Below are 21,084 nucleotides of genomic sequence, written 5' to 3'. Positions count from 1 at the left end.
TGTCACACCACCAAGCTACCTACGACCTTAAAAATCCCAAAAACAAGCTAGATTAAGTTTGCATGAATAGTGCTTGAAACTGCCATTGTCGAAACGACGTGAAAACGATGTATTTCTCACCTGAAAATGGTATGGCTGTGCTCGCACGAGCTTCACGAGTTCGAATATGGCCTTAGCTTCTTCTATCTGTGATGGTTTGAGGGGTTTGTGTGTTTGTCCGTACGTCGAAGGAAGAGGAAGAAGAAATGGGAGTACGGGAGAGAGAGAGAGAGAGAGAGAGAGAGACAGGGAGAGGGCAGAGAGACAGTGTCTGAGAGTGTGTGTGTGTGGTCCAACACCTGCCACACCACACAAAACAACCAACAACGTGACGAAAATGCACTAGGGGCAAACTTGTAATTTCACACGTACGTTTCGATATTTCCGGGACGGGATGTCACAACCTTCCCACCTTAACAGAATTTCGTCCCGAAATTCAAAACAACCAAGTATAACCCCTAGTGGTCATAGAACAATCGAGGATACAAATCCCTCATCCGATCTTCTATCTCCCACGTAGCTTCCTCGACTGAATGATTCCTCCACAAAACTTGCACTAAGTTCACCGTCTTGTTGCTCAGAACCTTCTCTTTCCAATCGATGATCGTCACCGGTTCCTCGTCATACGTCAAATCTGGGTTAATCTCTAACGGTTGAGGAGGTATCACGTGAGATGGATCAGCAACATAGTGTCGGAGCATAGACACGTGAAAAACATTATGCACTCTAGCCAACTCCGGAGGCAACTCCAACCTGTAAGCTACCTCACCAACTCGTTCTATGACCATGTATGGTCCGATGTACCTGGGACTCAACCAGCTCAAATAAAATACCTACAAAATTAAATCGTAAATAAAAATTAAACATAAGAGAAGAAAATAAAAATACTAGAACCAAGAAAAACTTACTGTGGAGAAGAAGGAATTAATGAAGTTGGAAGAACAAATAAGAAATATGTGAGATAAGAAGAAGAAAACACTATGGATGGTTTATAAATTCGAAGAAATAAGAAAGATGTGAGTGAGGAAGAAAAAAACACGGGGAAGGTATATAAAGGCCACCAATCTATTTCCTACAACTGACACTGGGTTTCAAAATATTAAAAAAATTAAAACCTATGTCGGCTACAACCCACACTGGCTTTGAAAATATTTAAAAACTATCATTAGTGTCGAGCAGAAACAACACCGGTCTTCTTTTAACCGATCCTAACTTTATCTCGATTACAATTGACACTAGGTTTCAAAATATTTAATAAAAACTAAAACGTATGTCAACTACAACTGACATTGGCTTTGAAAATATTTAAAAACTAACATTAGTGTCGGGAAGATGCGACACCAGTCTTCTTTTAACTGACGTTAATGTTATGTCGGTTGTAAGTGACACGATTTTTTTTTTATGCGACATCAGTATTAAAAAATATTAAAATCTATGTCAGTTATAAGCGACATTAATAGTTTATGTCAGTTATAACCGATCGTAATTCCAACAACATATTAAGTAGGTGTCAGAATGTCTTATATGCCACTACGTTATATAAAACCGACACCAACCACCGACAAAATAAGGCCCTTTTGTAGTAGTGCGTGTAATCAAAGTAGAATTTAAAAGAATGCATCCAAATTAAAGTGTAGTCAATTGGAAATTCGAAATACTTTTAATAAAGTACAAACAAATTTATAGATATTCAAAATGTTATGGATTTTGAAGAACTTCATTAAGTTAAAAAAAAAAAAATTAGAATTTGAGAGTGAATTTTATGCATCACCTATAAAAAAAGAAAAAGAAAAGATAATGATAGGGAGACTAAAATTTTAAATTAAATGATGTGCCACAAATGGAAAATAAGTACGTTAATCAATGCTAAAATAATAATTCAATCATTAACAACCACATCTTTAATTTACAAAAGGTCAATTTAATTTAGAAATTTAGCCTCTCTAGTATTACCTCGATAAAAAAAATCTCATGTCCACCGTAGGATTTTCTTTTCAAGCTTCTTTTTCTGTTCAACACTCTAATCTAACCTTACTTCACCTCGCTTGCGGGGTCTGCCGGCACAATAAGAGAATGAGGGAGCTAATCTGCTTGCTTATTTTCTACTTTGTATATACTGATATACGTTCCTTTCTCCTTGGCCTTTAGGACTTGGAGTTGATCGGTCAAAACAGCTGCAAGTTAAGTACGGATAAAAACAGAGCTTGTCTATTAAGTATCGAAGTGGTCACATGGTGCCTCTGAAGTGTTACAGTCATGGAGCCGTCGGGAAATTTTACAGATCCTATGTGCAGAAATCGGGGAAAGAAAAGAAATATACTAGTTTGATGGCAACAAGGACCCGGGCCTTTGGTTGGTTTGTAGCACAGAACCCTCGTTTGGGGGTAATTCATGTGGCATGTCGTGCCACCTTGGGTGTGTTTTGAAGCTTGAAAGTTTTGGTGTTGGAGACGAGAGAGGACGTAGGGGACTTGATGGAGCTTTTATTATCCATCTTCTGGTATTGGAAATGATCTGTCTCCCTCTGCTTGGTCCTTTCGTTACAACGAATCACCTAAACAACAAATGGCGGGAAAGACTATTTGATTGAAATCAAATTGAATTGGGAATCAAGTTAGAAAGGGAAAGACATACTTGATTGGTTTGTATTTTCATATCAACACGCACACACACACACACATATACCGAAATGGTATCTTTGGGAAAGGCACGTAAACCTTTGCATATGTTACTTTGTTTTTTGTCATTTTCATGTTTCGTTTGTGAAGTTCATGGAAGTTTGTCATTTCAGGTTTCGTGGGGGAAGTTCCGGTTTTTCTTGCAAAGCCTCAAACTTACATGAATTTGAGTGGTGAATCTGTGACTGATATACTTTCTTTTTGTTGTGCTAACCCGGATAGCACCAAATCAATTTTTGGAACCAACTCAAGCTAACCCACAGGAAATATATCAAATATAGTGCAAGAACAAAATATAAAAGACACCAAGATTTTAACGAGGTTCCTCAACAGTCAGTGTAACTGGAGTACGTCCTCGGAGCAGTAGGAGCTCACCCAATAATCCACTATCAACCAAATGGGAGTTTACAAAGTGTTGGCAATCTCACAACCCTTAACCCCAATACACCCAAAAGCTCTCACACACCAAAGAAACAAATAGAGAAGAAAATATAGTGATTAATTTCTTCTCTATACAAAGCTCAAAGCTATTACAATTACTTTGATGGATGCTTACTAACCAAAGAGAAGAGCACATTCTTCTCTTCGAAATGGGGTTGCTGCTCCAGATTTCTTCTTCCTCTCTGCCCTCTGTTTTCAGCTCTCACTCTCTCCCACAAACAATGAGGATAATTGATATCCTTTAATTAAAACCCCAAAGCCATCCGTGGCTTTTCCCATGGGTCAAGACAAAAAACAATTCCATGTTTTCCTCCCCAAACCAAGGAAGACACAATGATGTTGTCCACCTTTTTTTTTCTTTTCAACAAACATCATCATTCCACTTGGCCACTAATACAACAATCTCCACCTTGGCCAAGTTCCGAAAACGCCATGATAAGCCAACCAACACAATTGACACAAAAAATCACTCCCAAACACTAGCAAGAGAACAACTCATGCCGAGCCAATTCTCCAAAACTCCTACTGCTCAATGCCTTCTTTAAATAGGCAAAATGCGAGCCAAGTTCAAGCAATGAACAAACTTGGCTACACCAACAACCTTAGTCAACATATCAGCGGGGTTGTCTTTAGTTGGAATCTTTTGGAGAATGATTTCCCCTTCACCAACAACTTCACAAACAAAGTGATAACGCACATCTATGTGCTTGGTCCTCGCATGATGAACCTGATACTTAGCCAAATAAATGGCACTCTGACTATCACAATGCACCTCCACCTGCTTCTGATCAACCCCCAAATCTCTAATCAGCCCATGTATCCAAATGGCCTCCTTTATAGCTTCAGCAACTGCCATATATTCAGCCTCTGTAGTAGACAAAGCAACAGACGACTGCAAAATGGACCTCCAACAAACTGGCCCTTTAGCCATAGTAAACACATAGCCTGTAGTAGACTTCCTTCCATCTAGATCACCTGCATAATCTGAATCAACATAACCAACTGCAAAATGACCAATACCAGAGTCATCTCTCTCAAAGCATAAACCAACGTCTCGAGTACCATGGAGATATCTCAATATCCATTTAGCTGCTTGCCAATGCTCTTTACCTGGATTATGCATATATCGACTCACCATGCCAACTGCATGAGCAATATCCGGTGTAGAGCATACCATTGCATACATCAAACTACCAACCAAATTTGCATATGGTATATCTTTCATTTGCAGCTTCTCTTTATCAGTTTTAGGACACTGTAGAGAACTTAATTTAAAATGAGGAGCCAAAGGGGTACTAACTGATTTGGTTGAATCATGAACTCCAAACTTCCGAATCAACTTCTCAAGGTATTGTCTTTGATTCAAGCATACCAAACCTTTCTCTCTGTCTCTAGTGATCTCCATGCCAAGGATCTTCTTTGCTTCACCAAGATCCTTCATCTCGAACTCATTCTTCATTTGCTTCTTCAATTTCTCAATCTCTTCGACATTCTTTGAGGCAATCAACATATCATCAACATATATCAATAAATAAATGAAAGACCCATCTTGCAACTTCTTGAAGTACACACAATGATCATATTGACTTCTAGAATAATTTTGGCCTCTCATAAATTTATCAAACCTCAAATACCATTGTCTTGGAGATTGCTTCAAGCCATAAAGTGATTTCTTCAACTTGCAAAACAAATTCTCTTTCCCTTTCACTTTATACCCATCCGGTTGACACATATAGATCTCTTCATTCAAATCACCATGTAGGAAAGCCGTCTTCACATCAAGTTGCACAAGTTCAAGATCATATTGTGCAACAAGAGCTAACATAATGCGAATTGAGGAGTGCTTCACAACTGGAGAAAAGATTTCATTGTAGTCAATGCCCTCCTTTTGTGCATACCCTTTAGCAACTAATCTTGCTTTGAATCTGACATTGCTTTTCTCAGCAACATCTTCCTTCTTGGCATACACCCATTTGCAACCAATAGCTTTCTTACCCTTAGGCAATTTAGCTAACTCCCAAGTCTTGTTCTTCAAGAGAGAATTCATCTCATCACCCATGGCATTGCACCACTTCTCCTTTTCCTCACTCTCAATGGCTTCCTCAAAATTGGATGGAATCTCATCAGTGATAATAGGAAGAGCAAAAGCAACATAGTCACTATACCGAGCTGGCTTGGTAATATTTCTCTTTCCTCTGTTCTTAGCAATAGACTCTTGAGGTGAAACTTGCTCTTCAACTTGAATAGAATCTTCAAGTTCAACTTCTTCAACATCCTCATGGTCTTCCACTTCTTCACTTGTAGTGGCTTCGACATCAGCGGAAATAGGATTTGAAGTACTAGAGGCAACTTTCTCAAGCTCCACCTGTTGGACATCTTTCACATTCTTCTCAGAGTCTCTAAACATATTTTCTTCATCAAATGTCACATCTCTACTGATTACAAGTTTTTTCATCTCTGGGCACCACAACCTGTAACCTTTGACACCACTACTAAAACCAAGAAAGATAGCCTTTTTGGCTCTAGGATCAAGTTTATTTTCAGTTACATGAAAATAAGCAGGTGAACCAAAAATACGAATATAGTCATAATCAGAAGAGGGTTTTCCAAACCATACCTCCATTGGTGTCTTACCCTGAACAGCAGCTGAAGGTAACCGGTTGATGATGTGACATGCATAAGTAACTGCCTCTGCCCAAAATGACTTGCTCAAACCCGACTGAGATAACATGCATCTAACCTTCTCAAGCAAGGTTCGATTCAATCTTTCTGCAACTCCATTTTGTTGTGGAGTTCCCTTGACACTGAAATGTCTTACAATCCCTTCTTCTTTGCAAACTTTAAAGAAAGGGTCGGATGTGTATTCACCACCATTATCCGATCTCAAAATCTTAATCTTTCTCCCAGTCTGGTTCTCAACCATTTTCTTCCAACCCAAGAAAATGCTCAACACCTCACTCTTGTGCTTCATAGTGTAGACCCAAGACCTTCTTGAATAATCATCAACAAAGGTCACAAACCAATGTCTACCACTCAAAGAGGGAGTCTTTGTAGGACCCCAAATATCTGAATGCACATAATCAAGAATGCCCTTCGTCTGATGTACAGCAGTACCAAACTTCACTCTAGTTTGCTTCCCCAAGACACAATGCTCACAGAAATCAAGCTTACAAGTCGTGGCACCTTTTAGAAGACCTTGTTTCACAAGCCCTTGTAGAGCTTTCTCACCGGCATGGCCTAATCTCATATGCCACAATCTAGTAGTATCAGAATCGGATGTGCCCATATTTTCTGAGACTACAGATGCTTCACCTGTCACAGTGCTTCCTTGCAATAAATACAAATGGCCACATCGAGGAGCTTTCATCACAACAAGTGCACCATAAGTCACCTTCAATGTCTGCCCATCTGAATGAAACCTGAAGCCCTTGGCTTCCAAAGTTCCCAAAGAAATAAGATTTTTCTTCAAATTCGGTACATACCGAACACCTGTCAACTCTTTAACTATGCCATCATGCAACTTCAAACGGACTGTACCAATCCCTTTTGTTGTGCAAGGATTGTCATCTCCCATGAACACAACACCGCCATCAAACTCTTTCAAGCTTGAAAACCAATCCTTGTGAGGAGTCATATGATGAGTACAACCCGTATCCAACACCCACTTAGTAGCACAATCAAATGATGAGGAAGTGGTTAAAGCAAAATCAGAAAAATCTGTTTCAACCTCAGCAACATTAGCTTCAGAACTTTCTTTGCCTTTGGTCTTCAATCTAGGACAATCTTTCTTCCAATGGCCCTTATTACGACAAAAGGCACATTCATCCCTTTCCAAAGGTTTTCTACCTTTAGAGTTTCCTCTAGGTCGAGACTGTGATTTTTTCCTGCAAGAAGAGGATCTCCTCTCCGATGATCTACCTCTAACAAATAAAGCTTCAGAGGTACTATCATGATTTTTATCTCTATGCCTCATTTCATAATTCATCAAGGCATTTGACACATCTTCAAATTTCACAGTTTATTTACCATGCATAATAGTGGTAACAAAATGCTCATAAGAGTCCGGCAAGGAATTCAACAATATTAAGGCCTTATCTTCATCCTTAATATCCTCATCTAAATTTAACAAGTCGGCAATCAACTTATTAAAAGCATCAAGGTGTCTAATCATTTTTGTACCTTCTTTGTATTGGAAGCGGTAGAGCTTTTTCTTCAAGTGTAGCCGGTTCTCTGCACTCTTCGTCATATACTTGTCTTCCAATTTTTGCCACAACACACTTGCCAAAGTCTCCCGCATCACAAAATACTTCTGAGTTTTTGCAAGGCACAACCGAATTGAAGAGCAAGCCCACAAATTTAATTTCTCCCATTCCATTTTCGACATAGCTTCAGGCTTCTCTCCCAAGGCGGCAAGAAGATCTTGTTGAGCCAACACATCTTTAACCTCACATTGCCACATCCCAAAGTTGTTTGTGCCATCAAACTTTTCAACTTCGAACTTTGCATTTTGCACCGTAGTTCTTGCAAACCCAGAGCTGCTTCCAAAAGGATTCTCATCTTGCCCGTCTGACATCTTTGGCAACTAGATAGTACCCAAGAGCAACCAGTGCTCTGATACCAATTGTTGTGCTAACCCGGATAGCACCAAATCAATTTTTGGAACCAACTCAAGCTAACCCACAGGAAATATATCAAATATAGTGCAAGAACAAAATATAAAAGACACCAAGATTTTAACGAGGTTCCTCAACAGTCAGTGTAACTGGAGTACGTCCTCGGAGCAGTAGGAGCTCACCCAATAATCCACTATCAACCAAATGGGAGTTTACAAAGTGTTGGCAATCTCACAACCCTTAACCCCAATACACACAAAAGCTCTCACACACCAAAGAAACAAATAGAGAAGAAAATATAGTGATTAATTTCTTCTCTATACAAAGCTCAAAGCTATTACAATTACTTTGATGGATGATTACTAACCAAAGAGAAGAGCAACTTCTTCTCTTCGAAATGGGGTTGCTGCTCCAGATTTCTTCTTCTTCTCTGCCCTCTGTTTTCAGCTCTCACTCTCTCCCACAAACAATGAGGATAATTGCTATCCTTTAATTAAAACCCCAAAGCCATCCGTGGCTTTTCCCATGGGTCAAGACAAAAAACAATTCCATGTTTTCCTCCCCAAACCAAGGAAGACACAATGATGTTGTCCACCTTTTTTTTTCTTTTCAACAAACATCATCATTCCACTTGGTCACTAATACAACACTTTTAACATCTGATGGAACTATGTTATTGTACTTCTATTTGCAAAGGCTATTCATTTATCTTGCCTTGCTACTTATGTTTATTACTTCCACTGCGATTTGAATGAACATACGTACCGAAATGGTATTTGTTCTGTGCATTTCATTCCTTCTAGCACACTTCCAATCCCATTTACTATTCCCGCGTGATTTTTTACTTCGTCACTTTTGTATGTTAGAGGCTTAGAGCTATTATTTAATGCTACTGGTTATGTAAGTAATGTTAGTAAAAGAGAGAGTGCATGGTTTAACTTGTATTTCTCTTTATTAAACTACAGACAGGACCTCTTGCTGCTTGTTTTTAGCTCTCTCTCAATCGTGTGCTTCTGGTACTTTCTTTTTCTGGTTTTAAGTTTTTCTGTACGTAGAGCATCTGTGCATATCTTTATAGTATTTATTTATTTATCCTCAACTGTAGTTTCATGATGACATGACCAAGTGAGGTACTTCGTCTTCACCCAAATGGAGGTCACCTATGCCAGAATGGGAATGATCAAATTTTTTGCTTTCGAGTTTTAAGCACATATGCTTCTATATGATTAAGAAATGGTGAAAAATGTCCTACCAAAAATGTTAGAACCTTTCTAGACACTGGTGTTTACATTGGTTATATATATAATTAAGAAGAAGAATCGTCGGTGAACTAATTATATAGGAGCTCCATGTGAGGATTGTTTACCATCACTACTTCTACACTGAGGAGTAAAGACCATGATTATGCGGTGTTACCAGAATTCTTATGGTCAAGCTTCCCTTTTTGGGGCTGATCACTTGATCAACCAATTAAGCACTCATATATAATTACCGAAAATGTATTAATTTTCATTTCCCTCTTGAAAGGCATTTCAATTTTGCCTTTTCTGCTTTCAAACTTAAGGAGAATAAGTGGACTACCGGTACTTATCACTGGATTTTGTTTTGTTGTTAGGCTGAAGAGTGTGATCTGTCACTTTCGAGGGAACAGAGAATTTCCTCGGCTAAGAATCAGTGAGCTTGAATTTCCAGATTTCATGAGTTTGAATGGGAGACCTCCTGGTCAAATGGATCCAAAAGCATTCTTGCTGCAAAAATTTCATGCAACAGCTCAAGGACGAGTGAGTATATGGTGGTTGTGTATTTGTCTCAGATAACATTTCTTACGTTCAAGGCATCCATATTCTTAGTTTGTTTCTCCTACTGCATAATAAGAATTACCACATAGCTAAGAATTTATAAAAACTATATGTTGAAAGATTCTACCACCGTTTGTTTGCTTGTTATTTACTTATTCAATTATGTCTAAACGTCGTTTGGTTCCTGTTATCATTCCTTGTATCCCAATGTAAGCCTAGTAATTACTTTCTGAGATACCGATGATGTGCCTATTTGATCTAGATTGATGCTGCTTTACAAGAGGGAGTTGATATAATGAAGGTCGTGCTTTCTAAAGGCTTTGCCGAAGGTGTTAGATGCTTACTCAGATCAGAAATACAAGCACCTAAGATTAGAAACCTTGCCAACATGAATTTGTAAATGAGTAAATGGTTTTCTTTCGGGATAACTCTTGGGTCGTGATTGTCGGATATATGGAAACTCGACAGGCGTTGGATCTAAAAACAAGAGGACGTACATGTGTTGCACTGTTGATAATCCACGTCATCGATTAACGATATAAGGTTCTGACAACTCACCCCCCCCCCTACGTAAACCATCATGTAAAGTCCAATTTGCAACAAATAATTACATAAATTCCAATTCAATGGTTTTCCCAGACCAATTAGTAATATAAAGAATTTGATATAGGAAACGAAGATGTTGTAAGATTTAATCCAACAAACATCAAAGCTCCCAGAAAAAGGTAAACAAGCAAGGTCTTAGACAATAAAAAGAAAAAAGAAAAAATGCAACTCTTACCATATTTGAGTACATTTTCACATTCGCATTGCATTCCTTGTACGGGAAGCATGTTGCGAGATGATTGTTAACAATCCAAAAAAAAAGTCCAATCAATGTTTTTGCATACCTGATAGGATTTAATAATGAAAAGGAAATAAAACATGTAAGTACAAAATTGGTAAGATTTTAGCGGTTTTAAACAGGAAAGACTTGAACTTTTTAACCTTTTGATCAATGAATTAATGTCGTGGCTTCCCCAAAAAAAAAAAAAAAAAAAAAAAAAGAAAAGTACTTGAGAGTGTATTCAAAGAAATCTATTCCTTCTTCATGAGGGTGGAACCTAACTCAACTTGGGTAAGTTTTCGCATATAAATATGGGAGTACATCCACCTAACAAACACACAAGCCCAAGCACATCTCCGTACGTAGGATTCTTTCAAAGATCACACAGCATAACACTTTGGAAATTTCAAACCTTTTTCGATTTTGTTGCTTCGTTTGTTCAAGAAAGAAGACGATATCTTAGGATAAAAACGAACAAGAGGAATGCCAAGAACAACAAACGAGAGAGACTGGGTTTGGAGACTGGAAAACCCAAACTTTACGGGTGTACGATAATGAGGAGATGGTTGAACGTCCAGTAACGTACGCTCTTGGCCTCTACTGGATGTTAAACGACATGCTGACGGATGTCGCGTTGACGATTAAAAACAAACTGGAAGTTGATATAGGGAAGGTTGATGATGCCATAACTATTTGCTTTGCCAATAAGAGCCACGAGAAGTTTAGTATTTTATGCAAAGAGCTCGAATTGTCAAAGAAGTTTGTTCCTTATTGCAAAGAAATCATAGTGTCAAAGGCTGACGGAAATAAATTGCATAAGAAGGTAAAAAGTTTGATATGTTAAATGTGTTGTAATCGTGGCGGCCATCGATTGAGCACACGGGTTCAATAATTTGATTGTTACAAATTTCAGGTATTCTCTAGAGACAATAAGAACCCGCAAACTGACTCCAGTGATCACAAATCAAAGGAACTGTGGGTGAGAATACTATTGAAACCAGATTTGGCAACATATAACATGTCATGTCACATATAACATGACAAGCCTTAACGGTGACATTGTTGGTTTGATAAAGAAACGAGTGATTGACATAGCTGGCTGCCTCGGAGAGACGGTGGAGGTTAAGCTAAATGGAAGGGACGTCGGCACAAAATCATTCTCTACATATGTTGATCTATACTTAAAACCTAGAGCTTTTCATTTTGTCAACATTCCAAGGTTAATTATTGTTTATATGAAACTTTTGGTTCTAAATTTATCCTCTTATTTTTTTTTCTTATAATTATTTAGAAAGTTTTTTTTTTTTTTTTTAACTCAATCCACTCAATTTGCCAGGATAACCATGAAAATTAGCGATGACATGGAGATCTGTGTGACTCTGAGCAACGGACATTTCCAACAGGTTTATTACATATGAGAGCCCAAATATATGCGACTGTTTTGCACATGTGAAATTTTGAGTCTCGTGTTGTCGGACTTTATTTCACTATAGGTCAGTTTTGTCAACTTAGTCAATACAAGCCACGGTGGAGATAATGTTGATGTCGTTAGCAATGCGATCGCAAAACATCTTTTCGAAACTATCAAAGAAAAGGATGAGAATTCAACCTTAAATTTAGATGAGAATGAGAATGAGAATGAGAATCAAAACTTAAATTTAGACAAGGACGAGAATCCAAACCTAAATTCAGATGAGGACGAGAATCCAAACCAAGATTCAGATGTTGTGAAGAATCATTTATGGATTTTTTTTAACGTTAAATTTCGCAATCCTGTGTTTAATCTCCCAGCAAAAGATACTTTTGATCATCCGCGCCATACTATAGCATTTACCAAAACATTTGAACTTTCAGAAGATTTCTTAAAGGAAGGTATATATATGTATAAGCAATGCGATCAATGATTCAAGTTCAACTACTATAGTAAACTGGAATACTCTAACCTTGATTCTCACATCTATATTATTTTTCAGTGGTAGACTCATCAATTGTCAATATTTTGAAGAGACGTTTTGGCATGTATGAAGAGGAAGAAAATCTTCAGGTAGAAAACTTGACGGATGCATATTTTCCCCGCCGGGGGAGTGGGTGGTGGGGAGGAAGGGATTGCACCTTGATTTTCGTAGAAGGAAATTCAGCTGAGTCGCTTGCAGTAAGTCATCTGTTTTGTAAACTTTTGTAGAGTCAACAAATTTTTTTTTATTTGGTTCCCGTTGTATAGTATGTTAACTTAAGTCGATCCAAATTCAAAAACAGACGACAGGGCTCAGTATTCTGGGTCGGGACACTTTTGGTGTGTTTAGGTTGCAAGGTAAATTGCTCAATGTAAGAGAAAATAGCAAAGACAATAAGATAATTGACAAAATCATGACAAGTATGGGGGTACAGAAAAATAAAATCTACGAGGGTGAGGATTACGCTGATTCATTACACTACGGCAAAGTAATGATTATGACAGATTTGTTGGTATTCTAAAGTTTACTAACTCAATACCAAAATATGTGGGTGATAAGTTTACAAACTCTATCACACCTCTCACTTTCACTCTCAATAAAATTGGACAAAGAAATAGAGAAAGGAGGGAAGCAACAAGCTTTGAAAAAAAAACACTTGGACTTAGATATATGAAAAGAGAGTTTACAAAAATCAATAGTTTACAAGCTGAAAATGAGAATGGGAAATGGGATTCGGATGATATGCACTAAGGCTTAGCAAGATGGCCTATTTATACAAAAACTGAAAAAATAAACAATCCAACAATACATATAATGAATGATGGTGTTCCACATCTTTACACCCTTTCAAACACATGCAGCAACTTTGATAGTTGGCATACACATGCATTGCATCATGGCAGGTTGTAATACCTTCCTTTCGGCTAACACATGGAGGCACACTGCTGTCTTCCTGCTAGCACATCACATGGCAGCACACTTGCTGTCTTTCATCACCATTTGGCTGAATAATGAAGGAGCAATGATGATTATATTTTGCTGGAAACAATCTGTAAAGAAAGGTTAGCATCACATGAACAGATCACATGACTTTTAATTTGAATTTCCAACATGCCCCCTCAAATTAAAACGCCTTCATGCCTAGCATTTCACGTAACAGCCGGAATGATTCAACTGGTAATGGCTTAGTGAAGATGTCTGCCACTTGTTCCTTCGTGTGACAATAGACAAGCTCAATTGTCTTTTGCTTCACATGGTCCCTTAGAAAATGGAACCTGGTATCAATGTGCTTGCTCCTTCCATGTTGAACAGGATTCTTTGCAAGCTTGATTGCAGACATGTTATCCACATGAATCACAGTCGATTCCACTTGTGGATGACACACTGACTTCAACAGATTTCTTAACCAAATTGCCTCACACACGGTTGAGACTACATCAACATACTCGGCTTCACACGATTACAAAGCAACAATTGATTGCTTCTTTGAAGTCCATGAGAAAGCTATTGATCCTAGAAAAAACACATAGCCAGTTGTGCTTTTCCTTTCATCTTGGTCACCTCCCCAATCACTATCTGAATAACCAAATAATTTTGCATCTTCACCAAAATTATAAAATAGACCATAGTTTAGAGTACCTCTTATGTACCTTAAAATTCTCTTGGCGGCCAGCCAATGAGACTCCCTTGGTGTTTCCATGTATCGACTCACGAGTCCAACACCATAAACTATATCAGGTCTTGTGATTGTAAGGTACCTTAGGCTTCCAACCAAGCTTTTGTACATGGTTGAGTTTACAAACTCACCTTCTCCTTCCTTGGACAGCTTCAATCCAGTTGCAACTGGAGTGTTGACAATATTGCACTTGTCCATATTGAATTTCTCCAATATATCTCTCATGTACTTTTGTTGAGAGATGTAGATACCGTCACTTTCTTGCTTCACCTCTATGCCAAGAAAGTATGACATTAATCCATTGTCAGTCATCTCGAATTCACTGAACATGGATTGCTTGAACTCATAGAACATTGCTTCATTGTTTCCTGTAAACAACAAGTCATCTACATAGAGACAAATAATTAAGAACTCCCATTTTTCACCGTTCTTCATGTAAACTGAATGCTCGTATAGACATTTCTGAAATCCATTTTGGTGAAGGTAGTTGTCAATCCTTGAGTTCCAAGCTCGTGGTGCTTGCTTGAGGCCATACAAAGCTTTCTTCAAACGATACACCTTATCTTCTTTTCCTTGTACTTGGAAGCCTTCTGGTTGTTCCACGTACACTTCTTCCTCAAGAACTCCATTAAGGAAGGCTGACTTGACATCTAATTGATAAATTTTCCATTTATGCTAAGCGGCAAGAGAGATTAGTAATCTTACCGTGTCAAGTCTTGCAACTGGAGCATAGACTTCATCATAGTCCACTCCATACTTCTGTTTGTAGCCCTTTGCTACAAGCCTTGATTTGTATCGATCCACACTTCCATTTGCAATGCGTTTGATCTTGTAAACCCACTTGAAACCAATAGCCTTCTGATTTGGTGGGAGCTTTGTTAACTCCCAAGTGTCATTCTTCTCGATGGCATGGATCTCTTCTTCCATGGCTTTCTTCCAACAATCTTCTTCCACAGCTTCATTGAATGAGAGAGGCTCATGGTCTGCATAGAAGCAGAAAAAATTGGTTTCTTCTTCTTCTTGTCCATAAATCTCTGTGAGACTCCTTAACCTCACTGGAGTTGAGGAGCTGCTTTCCTCACTAGATGTAGGACCACTCCTTGCAATTTTGTGCACTGGAGTTGTTGTGATTGTTTGAGCAGGCTGTTGCTCAATAGGTGGTACAACTTCTGGTTCTTCAAAATCAGTGGAGACGATATTCTCTTTATTGACTTCTTTGTTGTTCCACTTCCATGTCTCTTCCTCATTGAAGATGACATCTCTACTAACCACTAGTTTGCCAATTAGTGGGTTGTAGAGCTTGTATGCCTTGGACTCTTCACTATAGCCCACAAACACACACTTCTCACCTCTATCATCAAGTTTCCTCCTCTTGGCTTCTGGAACTTGAGCATATGCAACACACCCAAAAATTCTTAGGTGTGTAACATTCGGCTTGTATCCACTCCAAGCCTCTTGTGGTGTCATCTTTTTGACACTCTTTGTTGGACATCGATTCAACAAATAAATCGAACAAGCTACAGCTTCTACCCATAACTCTTTTGGAAAATTCTTCTCCTTAAGCATGGACCTTGTCATGTCAAGGATGGTTCGATTCTTTCTTTCGGCTATCCCATTTTGCTGTGGGGTATAGGCAGCAGTAAGTTGATGCCTAATTCCTTACTCCTTGCAGTATGCTTGGAAAGCATTGGAGGTGTACTCTCCACCTCTATCTGATCTCACAGCCACAAGCTTGTGGTTACTTTCAGCCTCTGTGAGTGCCTTGAACTCCTTGAAAATTTTTAGGGCAGCTGACTTCTCCTTGAGAAAATAGACCCAAGTCTTTCTACTGAAATCATCAATGAAGGTAATAAAATACCTATTACCTCCATAAGACATGGGATCCAATGGACCACATATATCTGTGTGCACCAACTGCAGTGATGCCTTTGCTCTCCATGTATCACCAACATGGAACGATAGTCGTGCTTGCTTGCCAAGCACACAACCTTCACATACTTGGCGTGTGGCTTCAATTTGGGGTAGACCACGAACCATTCCTCCACTTGACAGCAACTTTAGGCCATTGAAATGAAGATGGCCAAATCGAAGATGCCATTTCCATGACTCATCTTCCATTACACCGATGTTGCAGCTTCCAATCTTTGTGTTCAAATTCAACGGAAACATCCGGTTCTTTGACATTCGAACACGTGCAATAAGTTTTCTCCTTGCATTCCTGAGAGTGAGAAGCATGTTCTCCATATGTATAATGTACCCTTTCTGGAGCAGTTGACCAATGCTCAGAATGTTGCTTTTCATACCTGGTATGTAGTAGGTATCGGAGATGTATTCTTCTCTACCATCCTTCTGGATGATCTTGATCTTCCCTTCAACTGGCAACTTTGAGGAGTCACCAAGACTTACAGATCCATAGGCCCCATCTTTGAGTTCGGCAAAGAACTCCTTCTTTCCACACATGTGATTGCTTGCACCAGAGTCCAAATACCAAACATCTTGTTGGCTACTGGAATCATGGTGTGCTAGCAAGACTGTAAGTTCTTCATCAGTATTTCCACTTGATTCTGCCATGTTGACATGCTCACCATTTTTATGTGAACATTCATTGGCATAATGTCCATATTGCTTACAGTTGTGACACTAGATATGCGCATTTCCTCGAGTAGATCTCCACTCTTGAGACTGACCTTGATTTTGTGCATAGCCTCGACCTCTTCCTCGGGCTCGTCCTCGGCTACGGTTGGATGAACTCCCACGACGTGAGTTCCACTACCCACGACCTTTATTTGGTTTGTCAATATTCAACTTTGACTCCAAAGCTTGCTCTAGCGTTGTGGGGCTTGCATTCTTCTGAATGCGTTGCTCGTGAACTATGAGGGATCCTAGCAATTCCTCTGTGCTCATTGTCTCCAAATCCTTCGATTCCTCAATGGCAGTCACCACATGCTCAAAGTTGGATGTGAGTGACCGAAGGATTTTCTCCACAACTCGTACTTCATCGAGTTTCTCGCCATTTCTCCTCATCTGATTTACTATCGCAATGAGCCTTGTGTGACAGTCGGAGATACTCTCTCTTTCATTCATGTGAGCAGTTTCAAAATCTGTTCGAAGTGACTGTAACCTCACTTTCTTGACTCGATCTACTCCTTTGTAGATTGTACTGAGTGTATCCCATACTTGCTTGCTCGTTGTTGCTTCTGCAACCTTCTCGAACGTTGAATCTTCCAAACCCTGGTATAGAAGATACAGCGCATTTTGGTCCTTCTTTCGTAAGTCCTTGAGAGTGTTCCTTTGATCCGCAGTATATACGGCTTCTTGCTCGGCAGTGGGTACAACATACCCACTACTGACAACTTCCCATAGCTCATGTGATCCAAACAATGCTTTGAATTGGATGCACCATCTTTCATAATTTTCTTTCTTCAATGTGGGAACTTGGAGTTGCACTAAGTTGGACCCCATAACTGCTGCACCTGCCAGAATGGTATTCTGGCTCTGATACCAATTGTTGGTATTCTAAAGTTTACTAACTCAATACCAAAATATGTGGGTGATAAGTTTACAAACTCTATCACACCTCTCACTTTCACTCTCAATAAAATTGGACAAAGAAATAGAGAAAGGAGGGAAGCAACAAGCTTTGAAAAAAAAACACTTGGACTTAGATATATGAAAAGAGAGTTTACAAAAATCAATAGCTTACAAGCTGAAAATGAGAATGGGAAATGGGATTCGGATGATATGCACTAAGGCTTAGCAAGATGGCCTATTTATACAAAAACTGAAAAAATAAACAATCCAACAATACATATAATGAATGATGGTGTTCCACATCTTTACACCCTTTCAAACACATGCAGCAACTTTGATAGTTGGCATACACATGCATTGCATCATGGCAGGTTGTAATACCTTCCTTTCGGCTAACACATGGAAGCACACTGCTGTCTTCCTGCTAGCACATCACATGGCAGCACACTTGCTGTCTTTCATCACCATTTGGTTGAATAATGAAGGAGCAATGATGATTATATTTTGCTGGAAACAATCTGTAAAGAAAGGTTAGCATCACATGGACAGATCACATGACTTTTAATTTGAATTTCCAACAAGATCAGGCTAGATGCCTTAATTTTCATAATTTTTTTTTTGTTTTATTGCTTACCGTTTATATTGTACACCACTTAGTGGGATAAGGTTTTGTTATTGTTGTTTGATTGTTTCTACTTACCGTTTATATTGTACACGACAACTTCAAATTTTCAATACATACGGTTTATCTTGATGACTGCTAAGAGAAAGCTTAACGTATGTGCTTGTGTAGGATGATGATGGTTTCCACATCAAAGGACTTTTGATTAACCTTTTCCATTGCCTTTGCCCCTCACTTCTTAAAATTGAGGGGTTTTTGGCTGAGTTTGTAACTCCTTGTATCAAGGTTAGTTTACATAATTTAACTAGTATGCCTAGTAAATTTAATATGATCGATCAATGGAAGATTGTCAAGGGTATCTATAACTTGTATTAACATTTGTACAGGTGACTAAGGAACATGATCAAAAATACTTTGATTCTACCAAAAGCCATGAGGAGTGGAAGAAGACACAGGACAATAACGCTAGTGACTGGTCGACTAATCACTACAAGGTACATATTAGTTTGTGTCTTCAATTTATTCTTGGGATTGTGCGATGCATATTGTCATAAATAGTTTGTTCTTGTATGATATTTCATGTCCTTTAGGGTTTGGGAACATTCTCCCCTGAGGAAGAAGGGAAAGATTTTTTTCGAAATCTTGAGAATCATAGGAAATACTTTGTTTGGGATGATAGAGCTGATGAGGCGATTGATCTTGCCTTTAATAAGAAAATAGCAGATGATAGGAAAGGGTGGCTTAACAACTGTATTCGTATGGAGCTGAAGCGGGAGTGGGAGGAGCAGCGTAGTAACCGAGTTAATGATGGGGATGAAGAAAACCACAACGACGAGGATGAGGAGACGCATACAAACTATACTGATTTTTTTAACAAGAAGTATATAAAGTATTGCATTGCTGCTCTGAAAAGGACAATTCCATCAATAGTTGATGGATTGAAACCCGGTAAAAGGAATATTTTGTTCAACGCTTTGAAGAATAAGTTAATCGGAATAACAAAATTGGAAGCGTTTTCTAAGTCTGTCGATCACCATAGTTCGAGTAATGTCGCCAGCATAACTATGGGAATGACTCAAAATTATGTGGGAAGCAACAATGTCAATCTCTTTATTCCCCATGGCAATTATGGAACACGAGGCCGGGTAAGAATGTCACTCATTGAACAAGCTTCAATGACGTTGATCATGAATGTGTAATGTAACTCTTAAATTCCATGACAACCTTTTGTTTTACACACATATATTCCTTTTTCCTTTCTACTTTTAGGGGGGCGAAGACCAGTCAGCACCTCGTTATCTACACATTGAGCTTTCTCCTATTGCAAGATTGATTTTCCTAGATGACGAAAGCTCAGATCAACAAGGCAAAGAAGTTAAACCCGGAAGGTACGTAGTTTGTTTGAATATTTTTACTAACATTACTCTTCTTTCCTTCCTTAAAAGTTTAGGTGGTAAATTATTGAAATTGTTCTCTTTGGGATGACTTTTTTTGTTTGCCATGTAGGTATTTTCCAATAATATACCCATGGTCCTTGTTAATGGTTGTGAAGGAATTGGAGTTGGGTGGAATACCAGTGTCCCCAGTTACCACCCGATACACATCATCAAGAACATGATGCGTTTAATTGATTCCAAAGGGAATGTAGACAAATTGCCGGTGGAAATGCGCCCGTGGTATAAAGGTTTTCATGGAAGGATAGAGGGTAGCCAGTCCAGCGATGGTGACTACACCTCTTACGGGTGCATACAAGAAAGCAACGAAATGTTAAAGATTACGGAGTTGCCAATCCGTAAGTGGACGGACAAGTATTTGAAATTTCTTAATTCAGTCGCCGAACACAATGTAGAGGCCAAAGATCATTTCATTAAGGTAAAATTTTCCAGTATAAAAAGTTAACATCAAATTTGGTTTGTAATTTGTAGTTATTTTCAGTTTCGAATAAAACAGTAATACATGCTCCAGGGTTACAAAAAATACGGAGATGATACGAGTCCAATAGACATCCGTGTCAAGCTGTCGGGTAAACAACTTAGGGAAGCCAAGCAAGAGGGTTTGGAAAAAAAGTTCAAACTTGATAAGAAACTAAAGACTTCAAACATGGTCTTGTTTCAAAAAGACAACAGCTTGAAGCTCTATCGTACCCCACAAGAGAGTGCGATTTAACATCATCATCATCATCATCATTATTATTATTATTATTATTATTATTATTATTATTATTTTGCTTCTTGCAGAAATATATATATATATATATATATATATATATATATATATATATATAACCTGATTTTTATTTTTATTTTCACGACTGCGGTTCTTGTGGAATTTTATAAAATTGGAATGGAACAATATCAGACCAGATTGGTAAGTTCATTTCTGGAATTGAACGATATGAGACCAGATTGGTGAGTAAATTCATGTTTTGCATATCTGTCAACTGATTAATTTTCTATCATGCATGCAGAATAATCTTCGAAACAAGAAGGCCGCTGAAGTTTTGAAATTGAGGAGCGAGCTTGACTTTGTTAAGAGATATCGTGAGGGAAACATCATTCTATCAAACGACCACATGCAGAAGAATGTTGATTTGCTGGAACATATAAAACATCAAGGTTTCGAAGACAATCCAGAGAATCTTGCATCCCTGAAACCTGTATCCTTAACCAAAGAAAGTGAGACAGCCCTTAAAAAAGAATTGGCAAAGATGGAAGAGGAACTTAACAAGGTGGAAAACAAGGCTGCAGCCACAGTATGGATAGAAGATCTACAAGTTCTTGAAAATGAACTACTTAAGGATAAATTTTTCCGGCTTACCGACTAATGACATTAAAGACGTGGCCAGGCTTGAATATAGTAGACCTATCAAAACTAATGCTTAGCGACATCAACAGGGTGCTACCAT

The 21,084-nt window shown here is 38.5% G+C and overlaps 1 protein-coding gene and 1 pseudogene across 1 annotated transcript; both read left to right on the top strand.

Annotated features, from left to right (window-relative positions):
- Window positions 1-2,728: 2,728 nt before the first annotated feature.
- On the top strand, window positions 2,729-9,962 carry LOC137743262 (peptidyl-tRNA hydrolase, mitochondrial-like; annotated as a pseudogene).
- Window positions 9,963-10,958: 996 nt separating this feature from the next.
- LOC137743261 (DNA topoisomerase 2-like) lies at window positions 10,959-21,003 on the top strand. The gene is made up of 13 exons (XM_068483132.1): window positions 10,959-11,219; window positions 11,310-11,375; window positions 11,473-11,615; window positions 11,733-11,799; window positions 11,890-12,268; window positions 12,370-12,440; window positions 18,351-18,464; window positions 18,566-18,673; window positions 18,770-19,324; window positions 19,449-19,574; window positions 19,686-20,051; window positions 20,145-20,282; window positions 20,647-21,003. The coding sequence occupies exons 1-13, from the start codon at window positions 10,959-10,961 to the stop codon at window positions 21,001-21,003; spliced, it is 2,751 nt and encodes a 916-aa protein (XP_068339233.1).
- The last annotated feature ends 81 nt before the right edge of the window (window positions 21,004-21,084 follow it).

This window comes from Pyrus communis, chromosome 8 (genome assembly GCF_963583255.1).
Source record: "Pyrus communis chromosome 8, drPyrComm1.1, whole genome shotgun sequence".
NCBI lineage: Eukaryota > Viridiplantae > Streptophyta > Magnoliopsida > Rosales > Rosaceae > Pyrus > Pyrus communis.
The sequence above is the reverse complement of the archived record's forward strand: the minus strand, read 5'-3'. Positions and strand labels throughout refer to the sequence as shown.

What these genes read in the sequence shown, in the direction of transcription:
- LOC137743261 (XM_068483132.1), top strand. Translation starts at nt 10,959, where the DNA reads ATGGTTGAACGTCCAGTAACGTACGCTCTTGGCCTCTACTGGATGTTA. An exon ending in CCAAAGATCATTTCATTAAG is followed by an intron (nt 20,052 to 20,144) that starts GTAAAATTTTCC and finishes TACATGCTCCAG; the next exon opens with GGTTACAAAAAATACGGAGA. An exon ending in AACTAAAGACTTCAAACATG is followed by an intron (nt 20,283 to 20,646) that starts GTCTTGTTTCAA and finishes TCATGCATGCAG; the next exon opens with AATAATCTTCGAAACAAGAA.